This window comes from Mustela nivalis (assembly GCF_964662115.1).
Source record: "Mustela nivalis genome assembly, chromosome: 4".
NCBI lineage: Eukaryota > Metazoa > Chordata > Mammalia > Carnivora > Mustelidae > Mustela > Mustela nivalis.
Window position 1 is genome coordinate 68,861,493 of NC_139023.1, and position 15,689 is coordinate 68,877,181.

General features: G+C 38.4%; 1 protein-coding gene across 13 annotated transcripts in view; it reads left to right on the forward strand.

Annotated features, from left to right (window-relative positions):
* INPP4B (inositol polyphosphate-4-phosphatase type II B) overlaps positions 1 to 15,689 on the forward strand; it is an 837,179-nt gene that overhangs the window by 481,487 nt on the left and 340,003 nt on the right. For 10 of the 13 annotated variants that reach the window (XM_082727238.1, XM_082727234.1, XM_082727229.1 and 7 more), the window contains 2 exons: positions 6,045 to 6,163; positions 8,508 to 8,624. In XM_082727238.1, the coding sequence (XP_082583364.1) occupies positions 6,045 to 6,163; positions 8,508 to 8,624 (236 nt within the window). The other 3 variants (XM_082727232.1, XM_082727230.1, XM_082727233.1) reach the window with 3 other exon arrangements.

The following is a 15,689-nucleotide window of genomic DNA, read 5'->3' on the forward strand; positions in this document are numbered from 1 at the left end:
AAGGTATGCTTCCATCAGGCTATATTGCATTCTAGCTATAACATTTATTTTTATTTTATTTTATTTATTTGAGAGAAAGACAGAGTGAGAGAGCATGAGAGGGGAGGTCAGAGGGAGAAGCACACTCCCCATGGACCTGAGAGCTTGATGTGGGACTCGATCCCAGGACCCTGGGATCATGACCTGAGCTGAAGGCAGTCGCTTAACCAACTGAGTCACCCAGGTGCCCTTATAACGTTTATTTTTAATTGCAAGAGAAAGACAGCTTACTAGCGTTTACAATCTTCCCTTTTTTTTTCTTTTTCTTAAATTTATTTATTTATTTTGATAGAGAAAGATCACAAGTTGGCAGAGAGGCAGGCAGAGAGAGAAGGAAGCAGGCTTGCCCCTGATCAGAGAACCCAATGTGGGGCCCGATCCCAGAACCCTGAGACCATGACCTGAGCTGAAGGCAGAGGCTTTAACCCACTGAGCCACCCAGGGTCCCCTGCAGTCTTCCTCTTTGATGAAAGAAGTACACAGAGCAGAGGAGCAATTCTTTCCATAACTGGTTGGGACATCTCAGGTGTTAAGATAATGCCTTCCTGTGAGCCACTGCTCTCAGTATAAAGGTACACTAACCTCCCAGTTAAACCTCTGCTCATAGGGTGAGTTGACAAAAATTTACGTGTAGCTCATCTGCCTGGCAGACAGAAAATAAAGCTTCTGCTGTTTTTGACTTCTTCATTGGAAGAGCCTAGTCAGAGGTAAAATTAACAAGTGTAAGTGTACACATCGGATTTCACAGAAGGCAACATATTAATGATACCTATGATCTGAAATTAACAAATAATCCCACAAAAGATTTTAAAACATTTTTATTTACCTATATAAAAACAAGCAAATACCGCCCCCCCAAAATCACAGTAATGAATTTAATAAAATGCTTTTACTGAAAAACCAGAAAGTTACACAAAATTAGGACCAACTTGGACTGTCTTAAACATTTAACTACCATAAGAATATTGGATAGTAAAATCCATTTTTGTGTCAAGACATAACTATATTCATATTAATGTTAACAACATCACTGTGCCTAGCATTGCTTCACATAATCTTTATAACAAATCTATGAAATATGTCCTTTTGCATCCATTCTAAAGACTAAAATATAGAGACTCAAAGAGATAATTTATCCAAGTCACATAATCCCTTAGGCTGGATCCAGCTTTCAAATATAGTATTATCTTAAGTAAAAAAGCCATTCCTCTATGTTCTTTATGCTATACTGTGTGGTTTCTCCTCTAAGCTTAACTTTCTTTTTGCTGATGTAAAAACAGAAAATAGAGATGTGAAAATCCTTGTCAAAGTCCCCTGCCCCCCCCCCCCCCCCCCGTCTCCTTTGCTTGTGGCCATTGCTTTGTTCTGGAGGAAAGAGGATACACTTTGTAAGATGCCACTGATACTGAATGACAAGAAGAGAAATGAAAGGGAGTGAGGCAAGAAAAATGACCTGACTTCAAAGAAGAAAGAGCTCTTAAGAGAAAGAGAGAGGTGCTTGGAGTCAACTGTGAATTCATAGGGCCCCACTGGCTCCTGTCCCCGCTCTTGTGGAAGCCTGTGGCAGGCCTCTTTGCTTATTCTCACACTCCATATCCATTGAAGGTCCTAGAACGTTAGGATTTGGCCAATGCTGCTGAATTCAAAGGCACCTGAATGAACAGTTGTGTTCTGCTTCTGATGGTTATTGCTGGGACTGAACTCTCTGGCAGCAGAGTCTAGAGACAGTTCGAGGCTTCCAGCCAAAGTGGGCTAGAATGCTGGCAAGACGGGGTGGATTCAAGAGACTTGACATGATTTAGAAATGATGGCCAAATGAAAAGGAAGCTGGTATTTTATGAAAACAGCATTGGATAGAGACAATATTTAACTTAACAAGAACTGTGCAGACCTTGTCCCTTAGATTCTGCACCATCGTGCATGAGAACTAGAAAAGCAAAAGATGGTCTGTGCTATCTTCCTAAGACTCCAAGTAGTTGCTTGAAGCATCTAGAGCAGAGGGTAGAAAATTCTGGTCCTTAGGCCAAATCTAGTCACAGAGGTACATTGTGTGGTTCTTATGGCTTTAGCCTACACAGTGATGACTGGGATTTCAAGCCCTGGACCAATCCTCGAATCAAGCCGCAGTGGGTTTTCATTTCTTCGGGCAATGAATCTGAATAGAATTCCCCTCTGTTAATACAGTGTAGGCTTTCCAGTTTGCTCAGTGTCTGGGCCTCCCCCGAGATACTGAAGCTTCATTTATTTTTATCCTTGCACTTATACCAAGGATTCCCTTCTGTGGAGTGAGAGCTGTCTGGCTCCTGTATGAATCTGAGCTAGGGATGCCGGTGGGCATCTCATTCAAAGCACTGGCAGTAGAAAGTGAACCCTCATGTTGCTAGTTACCGTAGAAAAGTTAACAGAAAAGACAAAACCAAAAACAAACAAAAAAACCAGTAGCTCAGAGCTGTTTTATTTTTCTTAAATAAATCTTCAAATTATAGCTTTTAAAAAAAAAATACTCATTACTTCCATATTGCTCCTTTTTTTTTCCTTTTCAGTAAAAAATAAAACAGACTATTTAGTGGATACAAGCACATTTGAACCCTAACCTATCAGCATCTTGTATATGTAAACTCTTTTGGACTTTGGGAATATTTTAAAATAGCTCAGTCCAAAACAAAACCAGTAAAAAGGCAGTAATAAACATTAAATATATCTATATATGTATATATATAGATACAGATATAGATCTATATCTAGAGATAGTAGATAGATAGATGCATGAATGAGGTCAGAGAGGCATTTATTAAGTACCCATTTAGTTCAAGAAATTTTTAAATGAATAAAACAGAACAAGAGAAGCAAAACCCAAAGTGTGCCTTTAGTCTTCTGAGTTGAGAAATGCCATTTATGTAGAGGAGAGTTTTGTTTGGGTAATGGGCAGTGGCAAGTATGGTTGGAAGACTGAGAAATGTAGTTTCCAGGCTTCTTTATTGGCTACCAAATATTTCTTATGCAGGTTAGACTTTATGGTGATCAAATGAGTAATAGCTCCATGAAGCAATCCAATCACTCATCATTTATCACCCTCCAGTGGGACAGTTTCAGTATGTATAGATCCATGGTGTGTATGGGTTTCACTATATGAAATGCAATGACTCATGCACTAGTTTGGTATTTAGCAAGAAATCTTGGACCTGGTGACCGAGTTTACAGAGTTATCTGAATATGACTGAGTCAATAAAAAATATTTTACAAAATAATAAAACACTAAATATTGGTAAATGATATTAACATTGGTAAATATTAGTAGAAGGATACTGGTAAACTTTATTTTTCATAGAAAAGTCTATTAATAAAAAGGGTCTAAAATCTTTTTCAACTCCACCCTGAGAGACAGGTAAACAGATGAAGAAATTGAGTGTCTAAGAGCTTGTCACATAACATCACATAACTAAAAAACAAGGAATGTGGGAATACAGCTCAGGAATTCTGAATGATCTCAGGGTCTTTCCATGATATCTTACTGCATAGGCATGAGGGAACAGAAAATCCTCTGGGCTGTTGGGAAGAAAAGAGTTATGGGCTACCTAAGGTGTGAGTTCCGTTTTTGTTTTCTGTGCCTGTTTTTAGATATAGAAAATAGAGAATTACAAAGTGCCATTATTGCTCTTTTTACTTCTTCTGTATTGGGATATCTGTAAATTGGGTTGGACAGAACATTTCAGTTTAATGAAGATTTTCTGTTTTTATTAGGAGTAAGTCTGAGAGTTTCACTGATAAAATGGAGAACAGCTGCTCTCTTCTGGGAAACAACCACAGCCCACAGTCAAGCCTGATAAGAAATCTGAAAAGGAGTAACTTATTTTGAGCAAAGGTGTCATAAGCTCATCAGGTAGAAATGAGGTTACAACCAAGGAAGAGGGCAAGATGCATGTGTTTGAAGCAAATAAACTCTAGCTTTAAAATCCAGGAACAGATAGAGTCAATATCTGTAAGTGGAGAGAAAGCTGTACACTCTGAACAGATAACCAAGCGAATGAGTGATGAAGTTAAACACATTCACAAGGCAAGTAGAGGAGATGATCAGAGTAACCATCAAAGAACAGTACAAGTCTAAATCTAACTTTTTTTTCCCCTTCCGGAGATATATTGATGTTGAAACCTCCCATCAGTATTTCCTAAAACTGTAGATCTCTTGGGTCAGACAAGAGAGAATCATGGCAGTGAGTCTTCAGAAGAGAGAGGCCATGGGGGAGGAGAGGAACTCAGTATGCTAGAAAAGAAATGGAGCTAATGGGGAATGATGTAAACAAACCACCAGGGTTTTAATAATGGAAATGTGAGCCCCTACTGTTTTTAAGCCTCTTGTTCTTAATATGTAAAACTGAGAGAGTAACTCAAAGTTCTGTTTTGAGAAATCAAAAGATAATTAGCAAAATGCTTCAAAAAAAAAAAAATAGGGAGGGGCAAAACTGTCGCTGTTACTTTTTCCACATATGCTTTCCTAAGCTCTCCTGTATTGCCAGAGGCATTTAAATAGAGGTGGGTTAAATAAGGAAAAATCATGACAAAATACTATACAGGACTAAAAGGATCTCAAAGTCTGGGAAGAAGTGTTAAGAAGGTAAGAAATTTGCCCAGCATTGCCTAGCTGTTAGAACTAGCCAAAAAAAAGACCTGTTTGATCCCAAAACTCCTGCTTTTTTTTTTTTTTTAAGATTTTATCTTTGTATTTGACACAGAGAGAGAAATCACAAGTAGGTAGAACAGCAGGCAGAGGCTTAACCCACTGAGCCACCCAGGCGCCCCCCAAAACTCCTGCTTTTTCCTCTATCCCATTTTGCTTCTATAAATGAGATGATCTGTAAGCCACTGAAGGTGATAATTACATTTAAAATTTCCTTTGCTTTCAAGTTTTGGATTTAAGCCTAGTACCTCTGTCCCAGCAGATGAAGGTTCTGTAAACTGCTGCAGTGACAGAATATAGCTTAAATGCACTGTCCTTCTGTCCCTTCCTGCAGCAGTCAGAAGTGTAGGCTAAGGATGGAATAGAGCACAGCTCCTTCTCACCCAGGGACCCAGACAGAAGAGCCCAGTCTCCTCCAGCCTGCCTTAAGACACCAGCTGGGCATAACTCGAACCCCCTCTGATGAGGACACTTTATAGCAGACTTAGCCATCCAGCTGCAGGTAGTAAAACTACTATTTCAAAGCCAGGGGAGAAGGGACACTGAACATGCTGAAAAGGAATACATTTTTGGATTTCCCCCCTGAATTGTGGGAATGATTGTGGGAGGAGAAAATATTCAAGGAAATATGGTATGGTGCTGAGCTTCTGTAATATGAGCCTGGTGTCTCAAAGGAAAGTTCCTACATTTGTGGCTCCTGGGCAAAGAATTAACCCATCCTTATTCCACATTTCTCCCTCCCAGACTTGGCTAGAATCCCAGACAGAGGGCGTTTCTAACCCCTCCTCTGCCTCCTCTGCCGCTTGCCTGCGGCTTATGTGCAGCTTTGGTGGGGTAGGGGCTCTCCCCAGTTTTCTGTTGCTGTGTTTATTCATATCCAGTAGATCACTAGAGCCAAGACAGGGTGCACTGGTACATTTGAACTATTCCCACCAGTGTCAATAAGGAACAGCATAAAGTTTCCTGGATGTAGCGCAACTCAGCTTACTTTGTCTGGGAGTGTGAATTAAAGCCCAGGGTTTCATGACTAATTAAAGTCGCTCAAGTCCCAGAGCTGTGTGTGGAGTCACACGTCAGACCTGGCATCCCAGGGCGGTGCAGACTAGCAGGAGCGGCAACCGTGGTCAGTGGAAATGAACTCTCAGCTCTGCAGCACGTGACTTCCTATTTCTGTAAGGTACTTCCAAGGGACTTCCTCTGTAAAAATCAGCCTGAGTCCCAGGAGATTTCATTCAGCGCCGTCGCTAAGTTTACTTCCAGCTCCGCACAGAAGTTTTCCCTGCGACACGGTGCTAGTTTCTTTTCTCTCTCTCTGCTCTGTCATTGCCAGCATGCAAGGATCTGGTGGCCCCCGTTCGTGATCGGAAGCTGAACACCCTGGTGCAGATCTCAGTCATCCACCCCGCGGAGCAGGGTCTGACAAGATACTCGAGCACGGAAATTGTGGAGGTGAGTGAGCGGGCTGGGTGTCTGCCTTCCTTTGCTGCGCTGTCGCCTTCTCAGCCTCTCTGTGACTTTGAGCAAACAGCTGAAGTTAGTCAGTCCCCGGCCTGCAGCTGTGCTATGTTCCTGTCCTCTGTTATTTAGGAAAGCATACCTGAGGTTATGAAGCATTGCTAACTTACCAGAATAAACAGATGAGAGAAAAGCTTGCCTTTTTCATAGACTTTCTTTTTCTTTAGTAAGGAGAAAAAAAATAATCTTACTTTGGATCCTTAAATCACCGAGTAGAGGGGGGGAGAAAAAAATATATATACATACATATATATATGTATATATATATATATATATATATATATATATATATATATATATAAAATTAAATGTAACGAATACTTAATTTGGGAGGACTAAAAGAGTCATAAAGTACCCCCAGAGAAGTTAAGTGTTCTTGTACTTTTCATTTTTTCCTGTGTTCTTCAGTCTGCTGATGGAAACTTTATATTATTTGCTCTTTCTGTGTGTCTTTTTAATGTACCATGTTTTTCAAAGAAAGGTAGATGATTAATTTGAGAAATTGGAATGTTTCTAGCTGAAGGGTGTAAATATTACTCATCAGATGAGAGATTTCCTATTTACATTTATTGTTACTAATATAACATTCAATATGTGTCGGGAGGAAACGTGTTATTGTATTGGATCAGATTCAAAAGAGGAAGTGTTTCCCTTTTGATTATTTTGTTCTCATTACACTTATTTCACGAACTTAGTGAATGAGAAATACTGGAACATCTGGGACTACAGAAAGTGTGCTTCAAACTCCTTAGCTCTGCATGCTTTTTTTCAGACTTGTAAGCCCTGTCTGTTTTGACCGAGGAGTTTCTCTGTAAGGAATGAAGTAGCTTGCCCCAGACTGGGTTTGCTCAGTGCCAGCCTGTGCCTGGCTGCCGGAATAAATGATTCAGACTGAACTCGACTCATTTCTCTAATGGGAATGACCCAGTTCCTGCATGTAGCCTTGAATATGCCCTTTGGAAACTTTAGGTTCCAATGCTAATGCTGTAGTTGAATTAACAAAAATATTCTCATTCATACCGCGAAAACTTGACTAAAATTATAAAATTGTTCATTTCTATGAAAAAAATTTCAAATATCGTTCCAGTTTCATTATTCTTAAAATATATGTATATTGTCAAAACTTAAAAGAAGTGATTTTGACACATTTCAGTTGTTTATGTTTGAACACACATAGCTGTTTTGGGCTGTTTTATTGACTGTCTTTTTCCAAAGTGCCTAACACAGAGCTGAACAAGAAGTATTGGTTGAATAAATAATAGTGGCATAAGTAGGTCTTCTTCTATGACCAGGTCATACAATCAGAATTTATTCTTTCTTTTGGACTTTTCACTTGAGGATAGTTTAATCATTTCCATCAGTAACTACAAGTAACTATAATGACTAAAATCATTGGCACAGACCAATGAGAGATAGTTGTGGGTCAAATAAACAACATACTTTATACTTAGAAAAGGGATAATGACCTTTCCCCTGGAAATATAATAAATAAATAATTTAACATCGAAAAAAAAAAAAAAGAAGTATTGGTTGAGTAAAAGGAGAAAGAATGAATGACTAAATAAATAACTCGGGCTTTCAGAAACTCAAAGACACTTGGTTTACTAAATTCTAGCAAACATCTCAATGATATTTGACAATATAGATGTAAAATTTAATGTTGGATGTCAGCTCTCTCAAAATTAATTCTGAGGCATGGAAATATCCAGGGCACTGCATCCTATTAGTAATTTCATAGGCCCAAATCCATCATATTTAGTTTCTTTCATTAGTTTTCAGATCAGTCTGAGAAAAAACACAGCTGAACATCTAAAAACAAATGGACATTATCAGAGCATGGCCTTCAACTGAATCATCACAGAAAGGAAGTAAATGGTAGTTTATGAGAAAATAGCTTCATTTTAATTTGATCAGTCAATATCTTAGCTTATTTGCATGGATTTCAGGTCACATCCATTAAATCTATTCTAAATGGACTGACAACTGACCTGAAGGAAGGATTCTGCATAATGAAAATAAATTGTTTTTCCAGACTGTTAGCAGCACGGACACTGATGCCGTGCCATTTACTATCGATAGCTCTATCAGAATTTGGGCTCTGGGCCTTGCTATCACCCATGAGCATCAGTTGGCAATTCAGATCTCTCTTCCAATAGGGCTATTTCCTAGAAAAACAGACAGACTCAGACACACTTGCTGTGTTCTCATGTGTCCCTGCATGCTGCCGACTGCAGTTGCTACTTTATGGAATCAAAGTTGTCTGCTTGTGTTGTTGCAGGGAACAAGAGACCCACTGTTTTTGACTGGTGTCACATTCCCATCTGAGTATCCCATCTATGAGGAGACCAAAATAAAGCTAACAGTCTATGATGTCAAGGATAAATCTCATGACACTGTAAGTACTGTACTTCTTTCTTTTTCAGGGGGCAGTGGGAGAAGGAGTTAGGCTTTTCCAAACTATTGGGTTTGGTTGGATATAACTGGCATTTTTCAAAAAGGGCATTTATACTTTGTTTATGCTTGTCTTATGTTTATATTTTACTCAGGATCCCCCCCACCCCACATCCTTCCACGCCCAATTCATTGGGTTTAGTGCCAAATTGGCAACTGGTTAGGACCAAAAGCTTTCAGAAGAGATTTTTCTCTTTCTCAGGAAGGCTGGCTTGATGTCTTAGTTGATCTTTCTGCTGTTGGTCTAAGAAGTTGTTGAGGGAGTCATAGTGTAGGCATGAGGCAAGGACAAGAGATGAAATTTTTATACTGTTTTAAAACTTTCTGGATGCTGTAATTATTCTACAACAGGAGGTTGACAAAGTGCTCTATTTGGACAGTTTATTCCTGGACAATACTGTGTAGAGAGACACTCCCTCTATTTTCCTGAAGTTGTTCCTGGCACCAAAGCAAACAGAGGGGCTAACGAGAAACACTAGGCACACTTTTTTTTGTTTTGTTTTGTTTTTTAAGATATTTATTTATTTATTTATTTGAGAGAGAGAGAGACAGTGAGAGAGAACATGAGCGAGGAGAAGGTCAGAGAGAGAAGCAGACTCCCCGTGGAGTTGGGAGCCCGATGCGGGACTCGATCCCGGGACTCCGGGATCATGACCTGAGCCGAAGGCCGTCGTCCAACCAACTGAGCCACCCAAGTGTCCCTAGGCACACGTTTTAATTGGCCTCCTTGTGGGGAGGTCATGCTCTTTCGTCCTAAATTCTTTGGTCTTCCTGCAGTGTCTGACTTTTCTTCCATCTGTATCAGACTACCTGGTTAGACAGTCAAGGACCCCACACTGTCTCTAGAAGCCATTCTTCAAATTCCTGGACAGAAGATAATGCTCTTGGGTAGGTGCTGAAAAGGGAATGGCTTAAAAGGGGCTTTCTCCTTTAAATTTTTCCAGTCCTGGTGAAGCTCTGTCGGTTTCAAGGCAGGAGAGCATGGCACTGTTGATCATCCATAGGAAACACATGTCAGGGAACACTCTGAAGGCCAAGAGGCCTTTAGTTTCCACCAGAGTTCCTTTTGAGGCTAAGCGGTCCTGCTGGACATAGAGAATCACCCATACCTTGTCTGGGGAAAATGTCACTTTAAACTCTGCCCTCATGTAGGTTATGGTTCAAATAGGTAGTGGGAGGAGTTGATGCAGCTGTGCAGGGGACTAGTAAGCAGAGAAATGATTAGGTGATGGGAGCTGTGGGATTTTCTGTTCCTCCAAGCACACAATCAGATTCAGTCCCCCCAGCAGTCCCAAGGCATAGTTGGGGGTAGACTATGGCAAGGGCAGAGGTCTAGGAACCTCTAGACCTTACAGAAATGAATGTTACAGAAATGAATGTTTCTCCTGAACTCTTGAGTTTGTGAAGTCCTTAGAAACATGAGAGAAATATTAGATATCTAAGGTATTTCTATTCCCTTTACTCTCCCTCATTTAAAATGTGCATGGATGTTAATGCTTTATGGATAGATAATTAGCTTACTCATTAATTATGCTTCTTGTCGGCTTCTATTCTGGAAGCTAATTATTTAAGGTCTTTTAAAGACTTCCTTCCTTGATCAGAGGTGTCATCACATAAAAGTATTGGATGAACTGGATCCCTGCTATGATATAAGACTGTGAAATGTGAACATACTTAAGAAATGCAACCAGCTTTCACTTACTAAGAGCTGTTAATTAAGGCATAACCTCTTCCTCAAAATAACTAACAATTAGCCCCGGTGATGGAAGTGTAAATAGAAATACAGTTTATTAATATGCTAATAGTACTCATGGACATACAGTCTTTATCCTGGCCCTTGTTCTCTGACTTCTTAAGATTTTCTTTGGGTTGGGGGTGGGCAGGGGGGGACGCAGGAAGTGGTCTTCAAGTACAGTTTATAATTGTGAGCACTTAACAACCTAAAAAATTTCAGATCATATCACTTTTAAGGCCTAAGAAATGAGAATATGCATATGTGTTTTAGAAAATTAATAAATTTTCTGCATGTATTTAAAAGTAGTTTAAATATTTGATCCTAACAAATCATTGATCATGTTAGGCTGACCCAGAACAATGAGATTTTCTACTGACTAAAAACTAATGAGTTGAGTCAGATGACTAAGTTGCTTGCCCGTTCCTATTGAATTTATCATTACTTGGAATTCATCAGTCAAATAAATGTGTTACTTTGCCATTTCATATCCATTAAAATGCCTATTAATATTAGATATTTTTAAAGAGAAATGATAACCTTTCGTCTATGCCCTTGATACAGCCATTATGTAACTGGTTGTTCTTGTATGCTTCTAAACATTAGACCTAAGATTGATTATCTCACTGAGTAACTTCAGCAAATATGCAATTCATCACTGTAACCAATGAGAAGAGTCTGTCCATTCACAAGCATTGTTGTTTCCTCCTCCCACATCCTTCATCCTCCTGCTTCACCGCAGGAGGTCTTACACTGTGGCAGGTGGATAGATAATGCTTGGCAGGTGCGGAGGTGGGTTATGGTGGATGACAGGGTCATTATTAAAATCAGAGGGACCTTTTTACTATTTTCCTCTTTGTGAGGAAACTGTTTTCTCAGAATGGGCAACTCTCCCATCCAGCTGTTTGGGTAGGGACTTTAACTTGAAATTGAAGCCTATGGCTAGGATAGAAGAGCCCAAGTTCAAACAGTGAAGTGTTCAAACAGTATATATCTTCTGGATGTATACTGAAGTTAATTGCTCTGTTTTAAACTTCCTGGAAACTGAAACAACATAGATACAATCAGCCCTAAGGAATCAAGCTGGGACTTACAGAAAAAACTCAGAAGAGGGTGAAATTTACATAGGAAAAGAATATCAAATTTTGTCTTTTTTCCTTCCTTCCCATGCAACTTGTGTTTTGGAAGATACTGAACGAGACTCAACACCACACTGAGGATAGCCATCAATCTGCTAACATATAATTAGGTCACAAAATTGGCTTTGCTCATGATAGAAATTTGAATTTCTATGTATTTTGCAAAAGTTCACATTGCCACATTTGTTTAGATTTTAGAGAAATAAATGTTTGCTCCACCCCCAACTTGTTAGATGTCTAGTTTATAGGACAGAGTCCTGGGTACAGTAAATATGGAACATTTTTCAGGTGAGGATATATGTCCTAGGATATTTTTTACTGCTAGTTACTAGCAATTTTCCATTTGTACCTTTCAGAAAAAATGATCTTATCAAGATTGGATGTAAATTTATTATACTGTGTGAGTTATATGTCCAAGGAAGCTAATCTATAGCACAATTCCTTACACAGAAGTGTCTAAGTTTTTTGTGTTTCTCTATGGAAAAGAAAATGATTTACATTTAGTATACTTTGACTCTGTTTGATTTTCTACACTAACTTCTTAGAAGATTAGGTCTAATTATATTCATTGAGATACAAATTCTGTAAGCCTGTCTTCTCCTTGTAGAAGATATAGAGCAGCTGGTAAGAAAAAGAAATTGATAAAATTGATCACTAAGAACATGCCAAGCGCTGTGTTTAATATGTTATACATGGTGTCTTCTCTAATCTCCAAAAAATTCTTTGAGGGAAGTATCACCTTGCCCATTTTAAAGATGAAAAATTAGAGATTCTGCAAACTTCAGTAGGCCGAGGCAAAGATCCTTCCTTCTCTGCAGGATACATATGTTCTTAGGGTTACCCTCATTTCCACTTCCACACGATGGCATTTTGACTTCAGCTGATGCTTTAAAAGCATTCTTCAGTTGGATCTTCAAAATTGATTCATTGAGGGAAAAAATGTTAGTATGCCAGTGTAGGGGAAAAAATATATCCAAAATGTCTAAGCACGTAGATTAAACATGAATAACTAATTATAAATGTCTAAATAAGTTTTATGCAGTGGCCAGCTAGTATTCATGAAAGAATGGCTGTTATTACCTGTTGTAAAATGGTTAAGTTTATGTCTTAAACTTTTGCTTTTGACCACCTGGCCCTTTCCTGTTATATATACTGCATGGTCCTCTCAGCTTGCTAGCTCAGTTTGCCTTTTGTAATGCTCTGGTCTCCATTGTAACATAGTTTGCAAGAGGAGTTATCAATTCCTTACAGAAGTAGTTGAGGATTCTAAAATGCTGCTGCCCTCCACAAATAATTTCACTTCCTTTTTTATCTGTTGATGAATGGTATGTATTTACAAAGAGCATATTTATATTTTATTGAGGATTAATTTATATATAACAAAATGGATAGATCTAAACTTCAGTTCAATGAGTTTGATAGTTGCATGGGGCCACATAACCTCTACCCAATGTAAGATATAAAATATTTCCATCATTCCAGAAAGTTCTTTTGTGCCCCATTCTTGTCAATAGCCACTCGACATACTCTGAGGCAACCACTTTTCCATATATACCAGCATGGATTTGTTTTGCTTGTTGAAATTTAAGTGAATAAAATTATATAATATGTGTTCTGTTGTGCCTATTAAACATATATTTTGGGGGTTCATATATGTTGCTAAATGGAATTGTTACAGAATAGTATTATGTTGTTGTGATACCACAATTTGTTTATTCATTCTCTTATTTACGTTTCTCTACATTTAATTACTTTTACTTTTGATAACAATGAGCAAAGTGCCTATGAACATTCCCGTACAAGTATTCATGTAGATATTTGTTTTTATTTTGAGAGGTAAATACTGAGGAGTTAAAATTGTTAAGTCATAGGGCAGATGCATGTTTAACTTTTCTAGGACCTGCCAACTGTTCTTCAAAGTTATTGTATAACTTTACTCTACTCTTCTGCGTGAGAGTTGTTTTAACTTCACCAATGATGATAATGTCGATCTTCATTTAGCATTCTAGTGGATATGAAGTGGTTATCTTATTGGGTCTTAATTTGCATTTTCCTGATGACTAACTCCATTAAGCACCTTTTCCTGTGCTTATTGGCCATTCATCTATCTTTTTTTTTTTTTTTAAAGATTTTACTTATTTATTTGAGAGAGAGAGAGAGAGAAAATGATAGGAGGAGGGGCAGAGGGACAAGTAGATTTCCCACTGAGCAAGGAGCCAGAAGCAGGACTTGATCCCAGGATCCTGAGATCATGACCTGAGCTAAAGTCAGATGCTTGCTTAATTGACTGAACTACCCAGGAACCCCTCTTTTTTTTTTCAAATGACATTTCTGCTCAAGACTTCTCCCTTTTTAAAAAGTGAGTTTTTTTATTGTTAATTTAAAGGAACTTTTCATATATGTGGATGTAAGTGCTTTTATAAATATATGTGTTACCAAAAAAAGGAGGGGATATATGTGTTACAAGTCCTCTCTCCTCTCTTTGACTTGTCTTATAATTTCCTAAATGATGTATTTTGACTTTAAATTCTGAGTATAGTTTATCAATCTTTTCATTAGTGCTTTTTGTGCCTCCAAAGATCATTATGTCTTAGGTCATGAGACTATTCTCCAGGGTCTTTCCTCCGAGTGTTTTATTGTTCCAGCCTTTACATTTATGAATGAGATAGGAGTCAAAGTCATTTTCCCCTATGTTGATATCAAGTTATTGCAGCAGTTTGTCAAAAATACTTTTTCCTCACTAAATTTAGTGGGTACTTTGACTAGAAATTCAATTGTCTACTGATAGATGTAGATCTACTTCTCGATGATCTGTTCTATTCCATTGATCATTTTGTCTAGCTTCATGATGTAACATGACTATTGTAGTTTTATAGTAAGTCCTGAAATCAGGTAATTTAAGTCCTCTATCTTTGTCAGCTTTGTTCTTTTTATCAAAGTTTTTGTTTTTGTTTTGCCTCTGAGAGCCTTAGTTTTTCCATATAAATTTGAGAATAGCTTTTCAACTTCTTCAAAATGACTGTTGGGATTTTGAATGGAATTGTGTTAAATCTGTAGATTACTTTGGAGGGAATGGACATCTTAACAATATTGAGTCTGTTGATCAGTAAGTATGGTAGGCATATCATTCCATTTATATAGGAATTTAAATTTTATTAGCTATATATTTGTGTTCACATCATTTTTGTATGGTCATAATACATTTTAAGACTTAGGTATTTTTTATAGTTTTTCATGGTGGTATTTTTAAAAATATAGTTTTAAACTCCTGTTTTCAGTAGAGCTGATCTTAACTGTAGGCTTTTCATAGATGTCTTTTATCAGATTGAGGGATTTCCCTCTATCCCCAATTTCCTGTGAGTTTTTATCAAGAATAGTGTTGAGTTTAGTCAAGTGACTTTTTTTGGTATATACTGAGATGCTCAAATGTTTTTCTTATTTATTCTGTTAATGTAGTGAATCACATTAATTGTCTCTGTAAGTTAAAAGAGCCTTGGATTCCTCTAGCAATATTTTCGTTTTGTAGCAGTCTCACCTCTTTCTCAAGCTTCAGCCTACTGTGCGTTGGGGGGTGGGCTGGGGGTGGGGGGAATCAACCTCTGCTCTTCTGCCTCACATTGGAGAAAGCCCTGTGCAGCGCATTGGTGATTCTCTCAGCTCTCCTGCATACTGAAATGTACTCCTTAAGTATGTGACTTTCAGTGGGAAGGAGTAGGTGGTTGGGCAAGACCCATGCTACGCCTAGGGCTCCACGGGATTCAGATCTCTCATGCCAGGTAATGTGATCATTAAAAGTTTATTGCAAATCCAGCTGGTGTCTTTGGAATATCGTCTTCCCCCTGCTACTCAGTCAGGAATAATACAGGGCCATGGGCATTTCTTCCTCCAAGAAGGGCCTGTCATTCCCTGGATTGCATTTTATTTTGCTTTATTTACACCCTCAGTTTTCTGATGGGTTTAGCAAAAACTGATTGGGTAGTGTATCTGACTTCCTAGTGTTCCTAGAGGGGCGACGGTCTCTCTTGCAAGTTTTTGCGTCTTAACCAGAAGCAGAAGTACTACAAATTTAAGTTCTTTCCTTTAGCACTTATCCTACTCTCTGTATATTTGCATTTCCATCTCTACCTTTTTCCCCTCC